This window comes from Sphaerodactylus townsendi, linkage group LG10 (assembly GCF_021028975.2).
Source record: "Sphaerodactylus townsendi isolate TG3544 linkage group LG10, MPM_Stown_v2.3, whole genome shotgun sequence".
Lineage (NCBI taxonomy): Eukaryota > Metazoa > Chordata > Lepidosauria > Squamata > Sphaerodactylidae > Sphaerodactylus > Sphaerodactylus townsendi.
This window is the reverse complement of record NC_059434.1, coordinates 50,572,726-50,596,906: the sequence shown is the minus strand read 5'-3', so window position 1 is coordinate 50,596,906 and position 24,181 is coordinate 50,572,726. Positions and strand designations below refer to the sequence as shown.

Below are 24,181 nucleotides of genomic sequence, written 5' to 3'. Positions count from 1 at the left end.
GAACTGCTTGAGGCCTCCTAGACATGGCTGCAACAGTGGGGAGCACTCCCCTGCCCCCATTCCATGGGTGCTGAGGGCTATGCTGCTATTTTTCGTGGTGCAACTTTCTGCCTTTCTTAGGGGATGTTCTCAGACTGAAAGGGCTTAGGGAGCTAACTCCAGCCATGCCCCACGATGCACTCACATGGAAGCTAAGTTGCATCAGCATGCAGCTGCCACGGAGCTGGCCAGTGCCTTGGAGCAGCGCAGTACGACTGGGCCCCTATGTTTGCGTCACTGGCCCTTAAGCCAGAATATTTCAGGGATATGCTGGTGAGAGGGCCAGTTGCTTCCCTGAGCCCATTCATCCCCCCCTTAGGACTGCACTGATTAACTCAAAGGCAGCTCAACTAACCTTCTGACATTGGAGTGTTTTTTAAACATCTTAAGCATTTTAGATATCACTTGAAACAGTCCTTATTTGAGTTCTATTATAGATTCTTTTTAAAGACTACACGGCTGGTAAAGTTTTGGTTTTCATTAACAGGCTGTGATATTGTGAAAGTTTGGTTTTCCTGCTTAAAAACCAAGACATTGTAAATGTACGCTGACAAACATCCACTGTATTGGTGAAACAATACTGAGGTGTTATATTCAGTATTTTTTAAATTTTCACAAAATCTTTTTTTACTACTAATTTGTTTTTATATCTACTTCTATATTAAAATAAACATTAATTTCAGTTCTGAATGCCTTGATATGTCTACAGTTTCAGACACTGGCAAATCTTCATGGAGCAGATTTTCAAAGTTCAGTAGTAATTACCAAGGATATTTATATGTCTTTCCTGCTCATCATTGATATCATAAGTGTTATCATCAAAAGATAATTTTTGAGAGATTTCAGAAAATGTGACTGGAAATCAAGAAGAAAGTTGTCTATGGAATATATTGGACTTGAGCCAACACATCTTTTGTAAAAATTACTTTGTAGCAAAAGCAGTTTTAATCTATACATTAAGCTCCTTAACTCCCGCTGGTGTGACCTTCCTTTAGCATTTTACAAGGGTAGATTTATTGCCCTCTTAATAGTTGTTATAAATGATAAATGATAATTATTTGTTTACAGCACCCATGAGTGTATTGGAGTGTGTAATGAGTGTGCTGTTACAGCAACATAAACACACTGCCTTTTCCTATAGAGCTTTCAGCATGATTTCTGGAATAAGGAACTTGTGGATAAAAAAAAAAGAAAAAAATGAGAAGCACCCACTAAAAGAAATTCTCAGTTATATATAGATATGTGTATATATAACTAAAATAAGATTATTACTGTAATAAATTTAGTGTTTAAATAATGTTTTAACATTGTAGGATACTAATATGTGGACCATTTAAATGCATCTTTTCTTCTGAGCATTTAGTTCCTCCTCCCACACATGCATCTGAAGCAGTTTCTTGGAACAGTTCATAAAGTCTATAACTTTTTATTAAGATTAAAGTCCATAACTGTTATAGAGATTTGTTATTAAGTCACTGCCAGGAATGGCTGACAACAACTTGTGTGAAAATTATTATTCTTAGTATTAAATAAGAATGTTGAATATCTGAAAGATGTAGTGACCACTATACTTACCAGACTCTTGAATTTTTTAAAAATTCTGACCACTTGAATTATTATTGTTATTTGAATGTAGGCATTTTTCTATGTGATTGTGATTGATGTATTGCACTCTCATCAAGCTTATTAGCACCTGGGTACTGTAGGGGTGAGCCCACGAACCCAGCAGAACCGCAGAGAGAGCGCTTGGAATGCCGGTGCCGGCTACGGCCTTCTGGGCGCACACGCTCCCCCAACCCCCGCTCCCCCATGAGTCACGGGTCATGAACTGCCTGACCCGTGGTCACCAGGTGTCCCATACAAAGGGACAAAAGGGCTCTTGCCCTCAGGTGAGGATTAGACCCAGACGCGGATGCTTCCTCCTGCACGTAGCAGCCCGATGAGATCATGCATCATATGATGATCTCCCGACCTCCCGCCTGCCCGACCCCTTTACACGCCCCCAGTGAAACCCTAATAAAAGGTGCGAGGGGCGAGCACATGGGAGAGTTGCCAGAATCACGGGATCCCGCGCTTCCTGCTACTGGCTCTCTCCACCAGATGAAATCTCCGCGTCTCGTCTCTTCCTTGGGGCCTCGTGGGCAAGACTACAGGTACTCTTAAACCTCATTCTCCATAGGATTAGGCTGTTAAATTGATTTGTTTTATAGTGAAACATTCAGTTTGACTTTTTAAATATTTTTGCTGTACCTTATATCTATCACGTTCAGTCTGGTTGCCTGCCTATTATCTTGGAAGTGTTCCATTTTATCCAGTGGGGCTTATTTTCAACTAAGTACATAGAATGATGGCTTTGCCCTTAGTATTAAAACTAGTACACAGAAGTATTATTCATCTCTACTAATTGTCCAAGTAGAATCAATAGGTACGATGGCTGTGGTTTCAGAGAACTCCATTTGTAGTAATCAATTTTTCATCCTGACCTTTGGCAATACCTTCTGTACAAAAAAGGACAATAACCCTTATTTTGCATCAGATCTTTAATAACAAATGCACACATTTTCTTAATCTTCAAATAAGCAACAGCAGCCTCTGACAACTCTGATTTTTCTTGGATCAGTAATCTTTTATCTACACATGAATGTTGCCTAGCATTCAGTCAGTGAGGCTGTTGAAAACTGAGCCACAACATATGTACAGTATCATATCACTCCTTGCTTTTGCTTAAAATGATACGTGCTTTGGACAAGAAGACAGGAATACCCAGCTGGAGAACCCTAATAAACCCACACTGTCTTTACAACAGGGTTTCAGCTGACATAATTTATAATTTAGAGACATATCTAATAGTGGTGGAGTCTCCAAAAACAGCGCCCTTGGAATGGTAAAAACACTGTTCCAGGGGCACTGTTTGCACTGCTGCTGCCTCCACAATGAGGCAATGCCATGCTCCCCCCCCCCCCCAGGCATCCCGGGCTGAAATGCTGTTGAGTGAGGTTTTTGGGAAACAGCGTTTCCCTGCCAGCACCATGGAAACGGCACTGAGTTGAAGGTGCCACTTTTCGGTGCCTCCATTTCCCCCCACATTTATCTTCTCTCCCTGCGGAGCTCTGCAGCGATTGGGAGGCACGCTCATGCTGCCCTTTGACCCCCCGCGGTCGGAGGGCAGCATGGGCGTGCCTCCCTGTCCCTCGGAACTTTGCAGGGAGAGAAGGTAACCGTGTGGAAAGAAAATGGAGGCACCTCTGTGCAGAGGCCCCCACGGGTCACAGCCACTCTGTGGCTGCTTGTACCTCAGCGTGCAAATGGCCCTGGGGCTCCACCAGCATTATATATGCCAGTGGGACGCTGCTGTAGGGGCCCGTGCGAAATCCGCCCGTGTTAGAGAACTGGTAGTCTGAGGATTGCTTTAAGATCCATCATCTTAACCCATTCCAGAACAAGACTTATAGACTACCTCTTGCCACATTGATATTCATAAGCTTATAGCTACTGAATGTATATATTAAGAAGTCTCATAAAACAAGCAAAAGCAGTAGCAAAAACAATTTAAAAGATTATCCCCTACTTAAAAGCCAGGGTAAAAAGAAATGTTTTGTTCTGAGGCCTAAAAGAAAGAATGATACCCAATGGATAAGACTCAAGGGAGAGGACAATCCACACACAAGGTACCACTAAGAAAGCACTGTCTCTGGTTACCACTTGCCCTGCCCGTGTAGATGGGGACCCAGCTACCAGGCTGGACAGCACATAAGAAGGTGGTCTTTCAAGTTTGCCTGAATGAGATTAACAAAAGGGAGTGGTACATGGTCTGGCAAATGGCATGGAAATTAACATTAGTCAAGCAAAAAGAGAACTGGAGGAATGGATTGTTAAAAACACACTAAGACAAACCAATACAAACAATAAACATTTATATTAAATACATAGGGAACAAAAAAACAGTCAGGAAAGTAGTTGGGCCACTGAGTGATGAAGGAAAAAAATAGCTGCAAGCTAATTGACTTATTTGCATCTGTGCTCACAGTGAAAAGAGTGAGGCAGAAAGCCAGAGCCATTATTTTCAGGAAGTCTGAAGAACTAAATTACATTGAGGTGACAAAGGTGAAGTTTTAGACCTACTGGGTCTCTAATGGTACAAAACTGAAGACCCCCACCTAATCTCCTGGGCCAAAAGCCCCACTTGGCCATGACACTATTCTGAAACTGCCTAATATAGTGCAGCAGTTATGCCTGTCTCCAAGTTATGCCAACAGAGTGTTACCTGAAGTGGCGAGATTCTGTCATTTTTAGAGCGGCGGATATAGAGAGAGCAGACCTTGGTTTAGCGAAACATTGGGCAATCGGAAGATCTTTGCTGACACATATACCAATATCAGTTTTGCAAGAAATCCACAGGAGAGCAAAATAAAATTTAACAAATTTATTAAGGTATAATAAGGGTACAGAAGCACACAATATTCAAAAAAGCAGAACACACATATAGGATATACACAGTTTGAAAGGATAGACTGGAAATAGTTGGGGAATTGGGGGAGTTCTTAGGGGTAAAACTGTACCAGATCTTGAAGTGGCTTTGGGTCCATGAAGTAGAGTCCAGTGATCTGCACTGGGCTCCAAAGATGTGGGGTAGAAAGCAGATGGCACACAGCACAACTAAACCCAAAGGCAGGCTCAGAAGTACTGGGTGGAGTAGCGTGGCACACTGGAGTAGTCCAGGCACACTGAACATTGTCTGTTGGCAAGGGTGTATTTTCTAGGGAAGATTGGGCCCTCTAGCCATGTTTAGAGAAGGAGATTTCCTGTTCTCTGGAAGGGGGACAAAGGGATTGTGTGTGTGAGGATTTAAGCATTGAGTACTTAGAGTTGAGTGTTGGGGACTTGGGCTGAACAGTTTGAGCGCAGGAGATATTTGGGGGACTAATTACCTTTTTGGGTGAACCTGATGGAATTACAGCTTCAGGACAAAGCCAAATGCAAACTAAGATGGTCAGTGAGTAGTCAGAGGAATCAGGTTAGTTTTTGTGCTGGAGGTGGTATGGTGGTGCAGAAGCATCCCTGGTCACTGGGGGTTTGTGGATTGGGCTACCCATCTTCCCCTGTGACTTCCATCCAGAGAACTCTGGTTGGCTTGTCACAGGAGTGCATATTTATAGAAAAATATCAGTCTTATCTTTCTCTAAATCTGTTACATCATAATCATGTGACTATTATCTAGATAAATCATTGATTCATAACTAAATATGAGATAATCAACATAAGTGCAAAAAAGCCAATCAGCATGGGCATTTGAGTTACATCTGATACGGCAAGATAAGGCCAATCTCAATTCTTAATGTTTATTAAAAAGCAATTAACTTTTCTGTAACTGCTCAATTAACTGTCTAAGGTGAAAGTAACTCGAAGCAAACAAGATTCATTGACAGCTAAAAAGTGCTTTAACTCTCAGCTAACTTGCAAACTTAGCAAGATAAGTTGTGATAACACAGCTACCGTTACAGAGGCAGGGAGGAAATGAAGCCACAAGGAATAGGGCATTTTTGGTGACTGGCCACCAAACCCTCTTCATTTGCTTGGTAACATCTCAGAATATTTTTTGCATCAGGCAAAGACTTATTTATTTCAAATTGTTCTTAATCTTTACTTCATTTTTTTGGCTCCTTTAATTTGATTTCATTTGCTGTTCTACTTTACTGTTGTATTCATTAAGATTTTTTTTAACTTTTACTGGTGCTAGGTGTTGGGGAGACTATATTATGTTGAATTTTATATTTGTAGTAATTGTACATTATGGCCAACACAATTAATGGGGAGGAAGTGTCTACAAATATTTTTTAAAATAAATGTAGCTGTCTGAACATGTTGAAAAGCAGAAGTTCCCTTTCAAAACATCAAAACAGTGCAAAGGTTAAACCACATATCCAGTCTGTCATTGCCTCTCCCCAAAGTATCTTGGCATTGGTTAGCCTCTCATATCCTCTTCTCATGGTTCTGTTTTCCAGTTGAAAATCATGTTAGCTGATTTAACAAAGTTCCAGACAATACAGTATCAGCAAAACAGTCAGCAAAAGACAAGCCAATAAGACTAGTTAATTACCCTAATAGTGTTCTAGATTTCAAAGCACCAGCACAAGCAGATTCCTAGACAATACCAGTCTGTTGCTGAAATGCAAGGCAAAATTGGTCCTAGTAGCATTATGTCATACTGATGTCAGTGGAACTTCCTTCTGGAATAAGACTGTGTGCTTGCTATTAAATTTTACTCAGCTTTTACCCATTTTTGGATGTTTCTTGCACTTACCTAATTATATAAATCTGTATCTTCAGCAATGTGATCTTTCTCCCAAAGCTGTTTGGATCACAACGTAACCAAGTAAAAGAGTGGTCAGGCATAAAATATTTGTGTGTGTAAACATTTCATATGTTACTCATCACATATTTAGTACATTCACTGCTTATACAGATTTAGCTCACTGTTGATCAGCAGTTTTGGCTGGAATGCTCTTTTAAAATAATGGTAACTTGTTATATTGGCCCATGCAAAATCCAGAACAAAAAAATCCAACTCCAGATAATACTGTTTATTATGGCCAAAATGACAAGAACACTGTGCAAGTTTTCAAAGTCACCAGAACTCACAGGCCAGATGTTCAGAAAGAATTAGGTTAGGAAAACACATAGTTTTCATGTCGTGGTCTTTTAAGACCTGTTCTTGCCAGCATTGAGATTAATTGCAAGTTTTTGAATTGCTGCTGGTGTTAGAATACAACACTTGCATATTGGGAATAGAAGGAAATAGCAATGGAGTTATCTCAGAAAAATAAGGCCAGAAAAGTCAAACTGTCATTCCTAATTCGGGTGAGAAGCACAGTCTTTATTGTTGTTCAAGTACTTCTCCAAATGTATGTAAGTTGACTTGCATATGTTAATAGAAAATTTACAGAGCATACTTTTCCACTATCAGGGGTATGTGAGTACCTGCATGTGAAAGAGGAGTAAGGCCAGTACAATCCCCCCTCCCCCCCATGCCCAAAGAAGGCAGATACAAAACTGGGAGCGGATGACAACAAGCAAGCTTTCCCAAAGTTAGATGACTCCGATACACTTCCCTCCTTTCTTAGAATCCCTATTCAGCTAGTGCCTTAGTAGCAGGGAGGGAGCACTCAAGCATCTTGTAGCCAGGAACATCTATGCAAGCTGCTTTGTTCAGGGACAATCACTTGATAACTTTAGAAGGAGCTACCATGGCAGAGTGTGAACCATGACATATTTTAGAGGGCTCCTGTGACGCCTTCCAGACTTATTGTGGTTATCAGCTTCCGAGGACTTGAGCCCAGTTATTATTTCATTTACGTGATTTATAGTCTGCCTTTCACACTGAGACACAAGGCCGATTACATTCACCTTGGGGCAGCAGACGTCGCTCCGCTTCACTTGTTCTCACACTCGCTCTAGTAACGCATGGTAGGCTCATGACGGGCAACCCAGCGAGCTTCGCAGCCGAACAGGATCTGAAGCCAGGTCTCCTCAGTCCTACCCAACTCTTCAATCTCTCTGACCACACGAACGTCATCAGATGCGTGAGGAATGACCGAGGGCCGGTGACGAACGTTTCTATTATGACGCAGCCCCCAGGCGCTCTCCCTCACAATATCAAGTTTCCCCCTTCAGGCGGAGTCTGCGCTCCCTCCCTCTGCTCAAGGGGCAACCCCACTCTCGGACAACAGGCCTCCCAACGCCCAGGCCCTCACGGAGGTCTCTTCCCAGCCTGAGGGGAAAACTTTTTTGATCCTCCCAAGGGAAACCGCGTGACCAGCGACCGCTCCTCCGGGGCCTCCTCCATCAGTGGTCGCCGCGCTCCCAATCGCTTCCTCCAGCCCCAACATCCTCCAGCCGGGCGTCAGCGATTGGACAAGGCTGGGCCGCCACGCCCCTTTCGCGGCCAAGCGAGGTTACCTTAGCAACGGCCGCACGCGAGCTCATTCCTCTTCGGAGCCCGCGCCGCCAGTTATAGCTCCGCCCACCACCGAATCGGCATGACAGAGGTCCCGCCCCCTTCTGGCCGTTGGGCCTAACAGCTGAGCTGTAAACTTTTCCCATGGGGAGGCTGACCTTCCCCTCACCTCGCGTCACCTCTGCTGACGTGGAAAAATGGACCCGAAGGGTGAGGCGAAGGAAGGAGAAAGATGGAAAGGTGGGTCTCTCCCTCTCGTACGACAACTAAATTGCCATCTCCCCCGCCACATCAGTCACTTCCGGATCTGGTGGGCGGGAACTTCCGTTTGTTGTGCGGCTGAAGGCGAAGTGAAGCCGTCACCAGTTTTACAGGAGTGATGATGTGACCCCAATTTGGTATAACGGGCGTGGGGCAGGGCGCGCTCGCGACCGGGGGTCTTGTCGCTGGCCTAAGTCAAGGGGAGGGGGCGGGAAGAGGACGGGAGAAGAGGGATGGAGAAGATTTGGCCGAAGGCTGCTTTGGGCACTGGCCCAACATTCTTTTCCGGGATCAGGCACTTCTGCGAGGGAACTGTACCAGCAGACCTTTTTGCTCGTGCTGGACAACTTTGTTAAATACTGACATTATAACTACTTCCTAAAGCTTTTGCTATTTTATTCAGAGCGTGCGTTCAGGCGAGGGAAAAAGCAGCCCTGAAGGGAGCAATAAGCCAGAGTGACGTCCGAAATCATGAATTGCTCTTGAAGCGCTGATGTGGCGTTTGCCCGTAGGAAAATTCTCATTGAAACAGGAATGTCAATTAAAAACGGAAAAAACGAACAAACAAAATATCACAAAACATCGTTCAGTCTCTTTTCTAAGACGCTGGTAATAGTTAATGTGGAATGGCTTGCTGCCTGTGAATACAACAGTCTTCGTCATTTCTCAGAACATTAGGGCATAGGTTACGGAAAGTTCACTTTTAAGCTTCATTGATTTTAAAGGAAGCATCAATCACCTGCTTAAAAATGCTTAAATGTTTGGAGTGTTGAGCCATAGCTAGATCTGGTGTTTAAGGTTTGTCAAGTCCTTGTACTTTGCATGGAAGAAAGTATTATGAACTGAGTTGTATTCACATCTGAATAAGCGTAGGATTAAGTTGTGCATGAGCTGTAATATGTGAACCTGGTTTTATATGATTTATGTGTTTTGTAGAAAATGATTATACACTTATGGAGCTATTTGTACAGACATGTCCTTCGGTTTTGGGTAAAATGGATCTTGAGACAGCTTACTGGAAAATGTGAACTGCAGCGTATCTGTGATGGTTCAAAGAAAAGTGCTGAAAGGACACTCAAAATAGGTAACTACTTAAAAAAAATTATGCCATTAATTTATACCCTACCTTTCTCCCCAAAGGGAACCTGAAGCAGTTTACACAATTCTTCTTCATTTTATCCTCGCAGAACAATCCTGTGAGGTAGGCTAGGCTGAGAGAATATGAATGACCCAAGGTTACCCAGTGAGCTTCCATGGTACAAATGAGGATTTTTAACTTGGTCTCCCAGATACTAGTCTAACACTCTAACCACCACAGTAGCTTTCAATTTAAAGTGATATTTAAGTTTCCTTTTCTAAATTTGACTTGACATCTAGAGATCAGAGAGTCTGTGTAACTATGTACCCTTGATAAAGACCCTCTCGACCAAATGAGTAGACATGGAAAACTACTGACATTATAATTTAGTGCAACCACTTGCTTATGGTTATATAGCTGAGAAAACAGCAAAATGTTTTATTATGCAATTTGACATGTAATGACATGGAAAACAACTGACATTATAATTTAGTGCAACAACTTGCTTATGGTTATATAGCTGAGAAAACACAGCAAAATGTTTTATTATGTAATTTGTAGCTTCCACAAAAGATTTAGGTGGAGTTTTACAGTGAGTCAGATGACATCACCTCCCCCTACCCTTTTATGAGCAGTTTCCCCACATGCAAGAGGTTCTGTTGGTGCAAGAGAAATTGGGGTTTGCAGTTTTGTATGATTTGTACCATTTTATCCTTGAGTCTCCTGAAACAGCCAGCGTCATGTTTTGGGAATTTTCCAATAGATGGTCGGGGAATGAAGGAGAGAGAAGATTACAATTTTTTTCAAATGTTGGCATGCTGATGCTTTTGCCTTGGTATATTATTCTGGATGTAAATCAGTTAGGGAATAGTATTCTCGGGCTTGTTTTGGTATGTATGACTTTATGAATAAAATGTTGCTGTGGAAAATAATTTTACTAATTTAGTGGTTATATTGTAATAAATTACATTAGAGGTCTTGAAGTCCAAAGCATATTTATTAATCTGTTCTCAATGAATTAAGAAATTTTAATCTAGATTTTTTGAACTGCAGTAATTTGTAAATGTTTATTTTATAGAGCATTCACTGGAATCATCAAAGAGTAAGGTAAGCTCACTTGAATATTGCGGTTAAGATAAAAGGGCTTGCATGTGTGAAGTGGTGTTTGCCTTTTTTCTGTGAAGGAAACAAAGATTGCTGTCATAAACTGCTTGAAATTCACAGTGATTGTAAGATTTATTTGTCATAGCTGCTGTGCCATAAACAAGCTTTAAAGTATTGTTGGGCATGTGAAACCCATCACATAGTTCCTTGCATCTGTCCTAAGAATAAGCATTTTCTTTTGGACAGGTCTCTTGTGTTTTTTTCACAAAATGGCATTCAAAACTTAGTATTCACAATGGTTGAGAGAATTGTAGTTTGGACTGAACTGACTTGTGGAACTGTACAAATTAGATGTCAACGAATCTTAGTTGTGCTAACAGAACTATCTGGAGATAAATATATCTAATTCTCAACATTGCCAAATCTGTGGTATTTATATACGGAGATTTGGACCATGAACAAACATGACAATTATTTCTGTCAGGGGTGTAACTAAATAAAATGACTCGTGGGACTTCCTCCTCCCCCCAGCTATGACCTGCCCCAAAAACCATGCTTAGAGAATTCAGGGTTGGGTGCAGTTGGCAGGCAGGGCTCACCCTATCCCTATCTTCTTATAGAGTGGGGCCAGCCAGCTCCAGCTGACTGAAACTTGGGGGGTAGAGCCAACAATATAAAGTCAGAGGGTCGACAGCAACCAAGCTCTGAGCCTGAGATGAGTCCTTGCCGCTTCCAATCTCCACATGGGGATCGGGGGTGGGGCGAGCCAACTGGCTCCACTCCCGCTCTTCATGTGGAGATTGGGGGTAAGGCATTTTTCAGATTTGTAGAAAGATCTGTCACACCTGTTCACAGTTCCAGTCACTGGATTTGAGTATCCCTTGGCTATTAAGTATATAGATTGCAGTGAATTAATCAAAAGAATACTTAATTCAACCTATGATATGTTGATCAGGTGTTACAAAGTGCTGTGAATGCTTCTGAAGATGAAGTGAAAAAATATGTAGAGCTCATCATGGAAGAAAAGAAGATTGATATACAAAAGGATACAGGGTATGTCTGCTGCTCATTTAAAGATACTGTTGCTTGTGACCATGCATTTGAAACTCTGTTTCTTTTGTTCGAGCAGGTGTTTATTGCTTGAAAAATCCATTTTTTACATAGTAAAATTAAGTTGTGTATATAACAGCACATGTTTTCTGCTGATATGTAATTAAGTTGTTCCATATACTTAAACAGAAGTGTTAGATTAAGCAGTAGACTTAATTATGAGAATGATCTATGAAAGGCTATGCAGTAGGGGCAACCAAAATATTAGGAAAATCAGAAGTGCAGATAAAGATAATAGCCATTTATAAAGGAATAAAGAGACATGAGGAGCTAGTGATTTCACGTGAACCAAAAACATATATTTCAAAACAATTACAATTTTTTGATCTGAAGATTCTCACTATTTGATCTTGTGAGTCCATCTGATTCCACTGGCTATGATACAAAGTGGGCCAGTGTGGTAGAGTGTCAGTCGAGGAGGTAGGACATCTGAGTTCAAGTCCCCATGCTGCCCGGGAAGCTTGATTGGTTGTCATGGTGCTGTCATGCAGTCTCACCTAATCTGTATCACAGAGGTATTATTGTTAAGATAAGGTAGTTAAAGAAAGAATGAAATGGTAAGCTCCCTTTATTAGGGAGAAAAGTGTGGTATAAATAAAATAATAAACGACAATGATTGCAGAATGGAAATAATATACATCCTATGCCTAGCTCCTGTAATAACTGAACTGCAGCATTTTGCATCAACTCGAATCTCTGAATTAACTTTTAGGGGAGTGCGTTTCAGTAGTTTAATGCCACTGTTTATGTGGATCAGGTGACCAGATTGACCATGTCAAGGTAATCTTCCAGATTAGACAGAGTTTGGCAAAAGCACTTTTTGCAACTGCATTAACTTGCTTCACCAGCAGCAACAAGCTATAACCCGTAGCTTGTTGACAGAATCAGTTGTCAGCTGAACTTCATTGACTGTGAAGAACGTAATGTCCTTCAATATCCGTCTTCCTAACCAGCAGTACCAGGATTTAGTTTGTGTTTTCCCTTTTACCAATTAACCACAGCATCCAGGCAGCAATTCAGGTCCTCCGTCTCATCACCAAAAGGTTTTATTAAGGAGATGTAGAGCTGGTATTAACATATTGCCCAGCCCCCAAACTACAAATTATTTGTCCCAAGGTCTTTATGTGGAAATTGAAAAGCAGGAGGGATGGGATTATGCCATGTGAAAACCAACAGGATAGCACTCGCACTGATAACTGGTCTCCCACAGCAACCTTTGAGTCTGGTTTGTGAGTAATGATTTCAACCAGTTCAGTGCACATCCTCTGATAGTTACTTTTGCATTCAGATGCCTCAGTATTGCATCAAAGGCTGAAGATAAATTAAGTTGGAGCAAAAAAGAGCCATAGCTGTTTTCGAACTTCGTCTTCATCAGACGAAGCCTAGGAGGGGACCAGTAAAGATGTGACTGGATCACTCTGAAGAATTACCCCGTGTAAGAGGCATAATTATGACTAGGAGCTTCCATATCTGATGAAGACAAAGTTTGAAAATGGTGAAAAATCGCATATCCAGTTCATTCCGTCTTTATGGGAACTAGTAGCGAGGAAGATCACACAAATTAAAGGAGATCAGTAGTATTGAAGTAATTACCAGTTATCTTCGTTGATGCACATTGCGCCATGTTACAGGACGGTTCTATATCTTTTGGCGAATTCTGCAATATATGACAGGATGTCTTGATTGTACATACGTTATAGAGTACTTTGATGCGTTAAGATCGCTGTACTGGATATTGCACTGTTGTTGATATATCTTATGACTGCCTTATGAATTATACAAGATGGTAAATAGTGGCAGGTACAACATGTGTCTTTTCCTTTAAACGTTCGGTCGTTGTACCATCTCTTATTATGTATAACCACATTTAATCTTTGCCATGGTTCCCTTGGTTTTACAGTAATGACAGCTTGTTAGCCTGGAATACCAAAGTGATCTATTTCATTTTTCCAAAAGTACTAGTAAAATGCATTCATTTCAGTTTTATTGCTGACCAAATCTGCCATGTTTATACTTCTGTGTTTTGCATATATCACAGGTTTGCCTTGAAGTTCCAGATGTGTTTGGTGCAAATAACTGGTTATAAGAAGCTTTATTTAGATGTGGAAGATCTGAGAAAACATCCATATAACTCTAATAATACAGAGCATGAGAAACAATTAATTGAGGTAAAAATTATTGTTGAGTTTTAAGTGGCTCATTCAGCAAATTCAGATTTGTGATTGAAATGCACTTTCTGTTCGTTACAGTTTACCAGATTGGCACACTTCTAATTGCAACTGCCCATGAAGTATAGCAGTTCTTCTTCTTCAATACTTCTTATCTGTTGTAGAATCTTTTCAGTTGTGAATGACAGAGATAAATGTTTGTAATAACAGTAAAATAAATGCTTACCTGGGGAAATTGATTAGAGTGGGTCCCAGTACTGAAAACAGGAAGCTCTTCACATAACACATAACTAATTGATGGAATTAATTGTACAGGATGTTGTCGAGGCTACTAGCTTGGATGGCCTTAAGGAAGAGTAGACAATAGAGGTATAAACGATTGTTACTCATGGTGGTTAAAACTTTTATCTTTTAAGGTAGTATATTTTTAATTAGGGGGAGCATAGAACAGGAGCAAGATGATCATAGTGCTTATGAGCTTTTAGAGGAATTTGACGGGCCAGTGTTGAAGAAGAAAAGAAGGGGGCTGCACCAAGGCAAAACAAAGGCAAGGAACCAAATGGTGTTGAGGGAAACAAAATCTTTAACAATTTCGACAATCCTAACGTGTTTTGTGTATAACTTCCTCAAGAGGAATCTTTCAGATTCTTTTTTGTAACATCTTTCAGCCCCTTTCCGCTCAGACCATAAGCGAGCCACAGGGGACGGCAAAGCGCCCGTCCCCAGGGGCCCGTTCCCTTTACAAGCGGTGCTGTGAGCACTTAGCAGCGTGACCTGGCTCCCCTCCCCCTCCCCCAGGGCGGCGTCAGGCCGCCTCCAAAAACCTCCCTCCTGGAGGGAGGTTTTTGGTAAACAGCGCATTCCCGGCGGTGCGGTGCGAATGGCACCGCCGGGAAGATCGCTGTTTCCCCCGTCCCTCTCCCACTCCCACCTCGTGCGCCTCCGTCGCCCTGCTGGCCTCCGTTGGGGTGGGGGGGGGGGGGGGTGGGGGGGGGGGGGGGTGGGGGGGGGGGGGGGTGGGGGGGGGGGGGGGTGGGGGGGGGGGGGGGTGGGGGGGGGGGGGGGTGGGGGGGGGGGGGGGTGGGGGGGGGGGGGGGTGGGGGGGGGGGGGGGTGGGGGGGGGGGGGGGTGGGGGGGGGGGGGGGTGGGGGGGGGGGGGGGTGGGGGGGGGGGGGGGTGGGGGGGGGGGGGGGTGGGGGGGGGGGGGGGGGGGGGGGGGGGGGGGTGGGGGGGGGGGGGGGTGGGGAGGGGCCGGGGGAACCGGGGGGGGGGGGGGGGAGGGAAGGGGGGGTGTGGGGGGGGGGTGGGGTGGGAAGGGGGGGGTTGGGGGGGGGGGGGGGGGGGAGGGGGGGGGGTGGGGGGGGGGGTTAAATGTCTTCCTGTTTACACTTGATGAATGATGTACTGAAGTGTACACACTTGAGGACTTGTTCATCAAATACACTCTTTCACAGTGTTTTCACAGGAATTGCTTGAAAACTTCACTGATTTTGGGGCTGTTGTGTTCTCAGATACCCAATGTGGATGATTACTGATCTGAAATGTACATTCCTTCTGTAGGGCTTCAGAACAGGTTGAGACTAGTTGCGTGGGAGTTTTCTTACACATGAGTTGTTTGCCCTGCCTTGGATGCTGTTGGAAAGAAGGTTCCTCTCACCCACTTCTTCACAATATCATAGTGTTTTTGTGAATCTTGGGCCCTTTCCACACGGGCGGAATATGGCACCCTGGAGATGGGGTGGGGGGGGGGTGGCGGGGTGGGGGTGGTGGGGGTGGGGTGGGGGGGGGGGTGTGTGGTGGTGGGGGGGGGGGGGGGGAGGGGGGGGGTGGGGGGGTGGGGGGACCTGCAACGCCGGAGCAGTCGCGCAGGGTAGGGGAAATCCCCAGGCCCCAGCGACGCGGCGGATGGCCGCAGGAACGGTAAGTCGCTGGGTGAGAGGGGGGAGGGATGGCGCCTTGGAGCCGCTGCCGTTCGCACGGCAGTGGCTCCAAGCCGCCGTTTTCCAAAAACCTCGCTGGGGAAGCGAGGTTGGGAAACGGCGGCTTCGCGCCGGTCAAGCGGCGCGAGGGCAGCGCGGCTGCAAAGCAGCTGCACCCCCTGTGCGAATGGCTCCCTGGGGACGGCGTTTTTGCCGTCCCCAGGCCGCCATATTCCGCCCGTGCGGAAGGGGCCAGAGTGTATTTAAAATAGAGACATCGATCAAAAACCAAGCTCTGTATTTGCTATTGTGTTCATTCCCATGTAGCTCTTGGGTGAAATAACTTCAACAGAAGGAATAGATCTATGCACTAACAGGCTTTTCTTTCCACTGAAATGGATACAAAGTCTGTAGCAGACTGGAGAGTGTCCTGTCTGTAGTAAACATAAGCATGATTGTTGTGAATTCATTCAGTTGAACTCATCTGAAAAGGAGAGTAACAATATGTTGTTCATGTTTCAGAATGCTTGTATCAGGTGTGTGTGTATTGAAAAAACTGTAATATGTTGACTGTATCTTACTGTTGACTGATACTTATTGTTCAGAATGAGGATGGGAAAATATTGATAATTCTGTTAACAGAAGAATATTTGTGCAGCTTTGGAATTTGTTGATGCCTCATGAAAAACTGAAGGCTAGAATCACGAAGCAGTGGTGTGACATTGGTTTCCAAGGTGATGATCCTAAAACAGACTTCAGAGGAATGGGCATGCTGGGATTAGTTAATCTTCTGTAAGTCAAAATACTTTCCCATGGTTTAAACTCAAATACATGTAGGTAACAGTGGATATGTTTCTATGATATGTGGATATTAAGTAGAAAAGTTAATCATTTAAAAGGGGATTTAGTGTTCAGAGAATACAGCAGTATTCTGCTACACCCCATTTTCCTGTCATGCATGGCAATTAACTCTACTAATTACAATTCTGAAAAAATAGTTATTTGTATCATTAATTTAGACACTATTTTCTAAATTGAAGTAATTTACTTTCAGTTTTTATGTATCTTTTCAGATATTTCAGTAAACATTATACTCATGAAGCGCGTCAAATACTTGCGCATTCAAATCATCCAAAACTGGGGTAAGTTATTTCTACAAAAATAATAACACAGTGACCAAGGTTACGATTTGAAGTTGAAAAAGGAAGTCCTGTGTAACTATAGACAATCTTTTAGCTATGTGCACTGAAAGAAGAACTGCAGCATGAGGTCACTCAGGAAATTTTTAGCATATGGGGTTCAGAGATTTCCTTCCCTGCCTTCTCCATCATGTTATTCCTACAACAACCCTGTATTATAGAATAGGCTAGCAACTGTCCAAGGTAACATACCTCAGTGCCCATTTTGAAAAAAGAACAAAAAAGGTTGAAAATACAAACTACCAATGTTGTTGTAAACTAAAGGGACACGTTATTATCTGAATATCGTAATAGTAAGTATTGAATATGAACATCCTTCCTGTCTTGGACTGAGATCGTGATTTTGAGGCAGCAATCACATATGCATAGTAAAATGCAAGAACATTGAAATATGATGGTAAATCAGCCTTGTGCAAACCTAAGAATTCTAAAATCCTGAACCTGCTTTTCTGTTCACACATGCACACTGACAGTGAGAGAAGTACTTTAGGTGGCATGTATGATTTTGGTTTACACCTGGAACCTTGGGCAACATGGCAATATTGTTGGAAGGTGAGGAATTGAACCAGTTAAAAATGGAACCAATTAAAAATGAAAAAAAAAAAACCTGTTCAAAGGCACCATTGTTGGCTGTTCAATTCTTCTTCTTTATCCGTTTAGCCGTATCCGACTCTTGGATGCTCTATAAACAAGTTCCCTCCGTGCTTCCCTGTGTGCCACAACTTCTTTCAATTGGTTGATGTTCATGCCATGTCCCTCTTAATGGTTTCCAACCGACGAGTCATTGGCTTACCCCGTTTCTGTTTACCACTGACCATCCCGAGTAGCATCTCTCTTTCCAGTGAATTTGCCCTCATCACATGTCCGAAGTAGGCCAGCTTCTGTCTAGTGATCTTGCCCTCTAGGGACATCTCTGGGTTAATACGCTCCAGGACAGCTTTGTTGGTGACTCTAGTTGTCCATGTGGTTCGTAAAAGTCTTCTCCAACACCACAGCTCAAAGGCATCCACTTTTCTTCTATCTGTTTTTGTCAGTGTCCATGTTTCACAACCTTATGTCATGATTGGGAACACGTTTGGTGGTGCTTGAGACATCTTTCCAGTTCCATAGTTGGTCCATACTCACCATGGCTGTGCACCCAAGGGCTAAGTGTCATTTGAGCTCTGCTGTCGAGCTGCCATTAAGATGGATGAGGGATACAAGGAAAATGAAGCTGGCAGCCACTTCTATTTCTTCGTTGTTGATTGTAATATGGACTTCTTTGTTGGCAGTGGTCACGATCTTGGGGTTTTTTTTTAATGTTTAGGTGAAGACCCTCTTTTTGCTTTCTTCTTCTAATTTCAGTACCAGTTTCTTCAGGTCCTTCTCACTCTCAGCCAGTAGGGTTGTCATGTGTTGCCATCCATCTGGCACTTTGAGCTGACTATGGGGAGTGTGGGGGATGTTCAATACAATGTTGATAATCTTGGGTATTAATAATGGTTAACTGCAGGAGAGCAGTTTCTGTAGTGTTAAGATTACATATATTTTGCAGATATTCCTATGCAATAGTTGGGATCAACTTGACAGAGATGGCTTACAGTTTATTAAAGAATGGTGATTTAAAAACTCAGTTCTACAACCTGGTTCCTTCTGTAGCACAAATGAATCACTTCCATCGGTTCTACTGTGAGTATCTGTAACTGTCCTTTATTAGCTGTTGTATTCTTTAGAATTGTTCTTCCTGAAACATTTACTAATTAGTGGTTCTCACTGTTGTACTAGATGATTTACTGCTGCTATTGCAGAGATATATGAAAAGGGGAGTGTAGAATATATGTTGAAAAAAACATGTTAAGACATGCCCTGAGTCATAGGCTGCTGTTTCATCCTGAAGACTGAGCCATAACACTAAGAATACTTTCCCTATTGATTAACATAATATTTACTTCCAAGTAGACGTGCTTAGGATTGCTCCCACAAGCATACTACTTTGTAATTTAATAAAGCTGAAGTTCTATAAGCTGATTCCTCCATATCCTTTTAATCAACAAATTCAGTGTTTGTTATATGCAGTGTTCTTGATCTCTTTTAAATGTCATATTCCATGTCAAGTAATCCTGATTTAAATTAGAATGAATTTTCAAAAGGAGTTAGATATAACATGGGGGAGGGGAAAAATCCAGAATGAAAATTCCTTTTCAAAGGAAAAAATCCAGAAATACATTTGGTACACTCAAACACTTGGGTGGGCCTAAAGGAGTTATTCTGATTGGAAGTCAGAGGATTAAGTAAAAGTTGCTTTAATGATGAATACCAGTTTGTATCCTGTGAGATCCATTTGAAGAATAGACCTTACAAACTTTTGCAGAGAGCCATTGAGACCTCTTTCCTTGAATTTTGGTTTGGGGTTCAGTGAACCCTGAAGAAAAAGAGAGAGTGCAAAATAGAGATTTTCTGTGGGAAAGGAAGACTGGAAGAACCCCCCACCCCTCTTCTGACAATAGAAATGCCCTTAAACTACATGGTTGTTTATAAACTATTATTTTATTATATTTTAAATGTTGCCTACTGGCCAACTGTTTTCTCTCATTAAATGTTATTTTTGTTTTCACAGGTTATTTGGCATATGAGTTTGACAAATTTTGGTTTGAAGAAAAACCAGAAAGTATTATGTACTTCAATCAGTTCAGAGAAAAATTTCATGACATAATCAAAAGTCGCCTTCAGGATTATGACGCAGTTCTTGCCTTATAGAATGAAGAATAGTGTTCAGACCTTTGGGTACTGTATATAAAAATTATGCACTTGATTGGAATCCTCATTTTTAACCCCAAATCTTCACTTAATTATCAAGTTTTATAACCTTTAAAAATCACTGGGGAAAGGTTGGACAATCAACTTATTTAGAACTGTATGTATTTGCTGAAGGAAAGACTTTAAAATATAAAGATTTTCTCTGGATCACAGGACTTCATAACTTTTGTACACTTCTTCTGGCAGGAAGATAAGACTGGTACTTGAGCTTTGTCATATTACCTAGTAATAGCTGCTTTTCCAAAAATGGCTTGTGATTAGTTTAAAGCCAAATGTTTTCAGAATGGAAACACCTTTGGGTTTAGATTTGTGTTCTGTTTATGTTCTGTTTTTCTAATATGGGCCATTCCTTTTTGTTGGAGAAAGAACACACAAGCAAATTAAATAATTTGGGTGTGTTAAAATCTTCACTTGGGGTTAACTGAAATGGTTTCATTAAATTTATAGAAATAGGCAGCTAGATCATTAGATGAAAGTAGCTGTCGGTAAAAGAAGTCTTTGCATGCTACCAATAATATTTTCAACTAAAATATTTATTTTCAACTAAATATTTTTCTGTGTCATAAAGCGTATTTAAGGCTATGCAACAGACTTTCTATTTCAATTATTGGCTTATTTTCTTTTTGTCTACCAACACACTCATAGCTGGCAGAGAAGATTGAGAATCTTAGAGCTCAAAATACTTAGGAGATGATAAATAACTGGCCAATTCACTGTCTTCTGTATGTTTTTATTATGTATTGGAGAAGGCAACGTGGGTGGCATATTTCTAGACAATCGAGGCAGTAGGATTTTATATCTATGTCTAAAATGTTTTGTGGTTTTTGGGGGGTGGGAATTCAAAGCTTAAATCTTCAAAGTGCCTTCTACTGACTACCGTTAAACCTCCTCCATTTGGAAGTGGGCTGTGTCTTCTATGGGACCGTTTTGAGTACACAGTGGCTCCTAGTTTAAGGGTTGATACTGCATGTTTAGCAAAATACATAAATATGGTTTATCTTGCCACCTGATCATTGGCTAGATAACTGTTCTTCATTTGTGATGTAATTTAGAACAAGAAATGGTCTAAAGGAAAACAAGATTTTAATTAACTGCTTGCTGACCCATTAGCAGGGCAGTCATTTATTTACACTGCAAATATTAGCTGTGCCCTGCAACTTCTAGCTAGCACCTGACACAATTTTTAACAAAATAGGAAAACCTGATCTAATTAACAGTAAAGTTTAATTTCTTAATAAAGCTTCTCAAGGTCCTTTGGTGGAGCTGAGAGAGAAAAGAACTGGGAATTCATTGTCTTCATCTGTTTTTGTAACTGTTCAATATTTGTTATGGAATAAAAGGCACTAATTATTACAAAATGTATAGGTCAGTCTATAAATCAAATTATAAATAATTTAAAAAATAGATAAATAAAAGAAACTTGGTGTGAATTGGAACACAACTAGAAATCCATATGATTTAGATGTTTCCCCGAAGCTCTGCGTGCCAGGACAGCCCCCCTCTTTTCTTTCCAGTTTTAGGATTTTCTATCACGGAGGAAAACAGAGTGGCTGTATTTGAGCACCGAAGTGGCTGGTTCGTGCTATTAGCATATAGACGATATCATTCTTGTCTGAAATACTGCAGTAGATGTGATGTGTCCTTTCTGTTTGATTTGGAGGCACTGTGATCACACATATACTCAGTGCTATTTGAAAGATTTTTAGTAGCCTCATCAAGAAAGTTGAAAATATTTAAAAAGCAAGTAATTAAATAAAAATGTCACTGTGTCAGGTGTATCAGAGCTAAAAAAAACTGAGGATACCAGTGCAAGTATGGATATACTTTTGTGCCAGAGAAAATTTAAGGGCATTACTGTTACTCATTCATTACTTTAGTGCTGCACTTCATTAGTTCTGTTCACAAAAAAAGGGAAATTTTGCGTCACAAATCCTATGCATCCTTTGTGGACTGCAGAATTTACAATGACCCAATGATTTCTGTAGTTTACCTTTTGCATATTTAGTTCAGGTCCCATAAACACAGGGTGTGCTGAATCTGCCTGTCTGAAAATACTAGGGTCACAAAGCCATTGTAACAAACAAGTTTCTGTCAATGGGATTTAAAAATCTGTAGGAAATATGGCTGTAAATGTATCTACTCCTGTCAGAAACTTATGAAATACAGAGACATTTCATCAGTTTCTGAAAGCAGAAATGGGTAGAATTGCTTGGTTCTACTCAGGAAATGTTTCAGAAGAATTGGATGTATGGATCTTGATTCAAAATTCCAGACTAGATTCCAGACCTGAATGAATTTGGAAATTAGCATAATTTCTAGAATAGCTGCAGTATTTTGCTATACAGAAGCCACTATTTGTGGAACATGTTAGCTGTTAAAAATATTGTAAAACAGTGAAAATAGTTACCAGCAAAGCACAAGATATTGGTCACTTTTCAATTTAATAGCAAGTGATTACCATATTTTTCTCAATGGTGCTAACATTGTAAGGAGGTTGCTGTGGCCTCAGAGAGATTAGTTGTTATATTTTAAATACTTTTAACTGGAGTAATTTGTACCTATTGTTAACTTTTGAACATGTCTTTTTTAATGCAGAGCAGCATTCCCTCAATATGTAGTCCTATGTCAGTGTGTATTCAAGTGTACTACTGCATTCTAGAATTGTGTTTGGAGTATGTAAATAGTCTATTTTTGGTGGTGTGGAAACAAAGGGCTTTTTTAGACATCACTAGTAAAATGAACAGGTTTTCTGTTAAATTTTGCATTGAGACAATCTTATGACAATACATACGTAGATCCTGAATGAAATCCTGTACATGGGTAGGTAAAACAAAGGAAGGAGTGTGAATAGCTATAGATGTTGGGATAGATGTGGCTGTTTCCATGATGTTAACATCTGGAGCCATGGAGCCATGAAGCCATGATGAAAGAACTGGAAATCCTCTACTTTCTCCTGTTCCTCTCACATTCATAAGAGCTTGTAAACCTGATATTAGAAAAATCCAGCTGTCTACATGAAAGATTTATTTGTAGTGTGTACTTAAGTGTTTTAAATTGCATGTGTTGTCAATAATGACTAAGAATCTGATATAGTTACTGTAAGAACTGTTGATTTCTTACAGCTGTCAGCGTCTCAAGTGAATGCAATTTTTCAAAGATGTATTTCTCTTCAGATATCTATGTTTGTAGACTCTGACAGTGTAATTGGCAAATATAATTACAAAAACAATTTTATAAATAGTGAGTGCTATTTTATTATGATCCAATACAAGACATTATACCTGTATTTCGAACATGGAATTTCCGTATACAGAATCAGACCACTGGTCTAGTAAGGCCAGTATGGTCTATTCCAGGGGTCCAGAACCTGTAAGCTCTCCAGATGTTTCCGTAACTACACCCTATCAGCCGGCCTGTCAGCATGGCCAATTGGCCATGCTGGTAGGGGCTGATGGGAATTGTAGTTCCTGAACATCTGGAGAGCCGCAGGTTCCCTACCCCTGGTCTATTCAGAATGGCAGCAGCTCCCCAAAGGCTCAAATGGCAGTCTTCCAAATCATGCACTACCTGACTCTTTTAACTGGAATTGTTGAGGATTGAACCTGGGATCTTCTGCAGAGAAAGCAGATGTTTTACTACCAAGCCATCACCCTTTCCCTCTCAACTTTCTACATTATTATACTAAGTTATGATTATTGTTGTATGAGTGAGATTCTGTACCCTTGATTGCTGTTTGTTTCTAGTCTGTGTTATTTGCACTTGTATTAGTTTATGTTTTGTGAAGACAGCATTTATAGCCATTGTCTTTCAGTTGCGATTAAAAGCAATGACTTTGTAAACTTTTATGGCACAAGACCACTGTCCACCACTAGAAATGTATGTGCCTGTTACAGTATGGAAGCAATAAAAAGTGATGTTTGTTTGAAATGGATCAGAAGCATTGACAAAAATCACATAAATCACATGATTAGAAACTCGGGGTATTAATGTGGTTGCTAAGTGTAACAAGGCAATAGCAAACACTGTGGAAAGGGTCACATGTGTTGGCTGTGACTTGATGGAACTTTTTTTGATACTGTCTTTGGTAGGTTGTAATTTTACTACTGTTGCACACAGCCCCCCTGCTTGTGTCCTTTGGTTGCATGAGAACATGTTTTAAACCCTGCTAAATCAGACCAGTGGTTCATTGTGCCCAGCATACTGTTTTCACACAATGGACAACTGGATGCCCTGCAGGGCCAAACAACCAGACAGAGGCTGAGGCTTTCCTCTCATACTGCTTCCCGACACTGATATGTAAAGGTTTGCTGCATCTGTGTATAGAGGGTGCCTTCAGCCACCATAGCTAGTAGCCCATTGATGGTCCTCTCTGTGCTAGTGCCTATCTTTGCTGGCAATGAATTCCACAATTTAATTACTTGTTCAGTAAATGAAGTGCCATTTTTTCTCCTGAATCTTTTTCTGAACAATTTCAATGGATGCCCTTTAGTTCTAACATAATGGGAGAGAAAAATGCATTTTTTACATTGAAAATTTTGTAACCTACAGATGTG

At 41.4% G+C, this 24,181-nt stretch overlaps 1 protein-coding gene across 2 annotated transcripts; it reads left to right on the top strand.

Moving 5' to 3' along the window:
* The first annotated feature begins 8,018 nt into the window (after positions 1–8,018).
* ELMOD2 (ELMO domain containing 2) lies at positions 8,019–20,986 on the top strand. 2 transcript variants are annotated; one of them, XM_048509437.1, is made up of 9 exons: positions 8,019–8,233; positions 9,191–9,338; positions 10,411–10,439; positions 11,392–11,489; positions 13,585–13,714; positions 16,292–16,425; positions 16,707–16,775; positions 18,367–18,500; positions 19,429–20,986. In XM_048509437.1, the coding sequence occupies exons 1-9, from the start codon at positions 8,138–8,140 to the stop codon at positions 19,566–19,568; spliced, it is 978 nt and encodes a 325-aa protein (XP_048365394.1). In that variant the 5' UTR covers positions 8,019–8,137; the 3' UTR covers positions 19,569–20,986. The 2 variants fall into 2 exon arrangements, with proteins under 2 accessions (XP_048365394.1, XP_048365395.1); XM_048509438.1 differs by lacking the exon at positions 8,019–8,233 and adding an exon at positions 8,289–8,391.
* The last annotated feature ends 3,195 nt before the right edge of the window (positions 20,987–24,181 follow it).

What these genes read in the sequence shown, in the direction of transcription:
- ELMOD2 (XM_048509437.1), top strand. Translation starts at nt 8,138, where the DNA reads ATGGGGAGGCTGACCTTCCCCTCACCTCGCGTCACCTCTGCTGACGTG. An exon ending in TGAAAGGACACTCAAAATAG is followed by an intron (nt 9,339 to 10,410) that starts GTAACTACTTAA and finishes TTTATTTTATAG; the next exon opens with AGCATTCACTGGAATCATCA. An exon ending in CTGGGATTAGTTAATCTTCT is followed by an intron (nt 16,426 to 16,706) that starts GTAAGTCAAAAT and finishes GTATCTTTTCAG; the next exon opens with ATATTTCAGTAAACATTATA.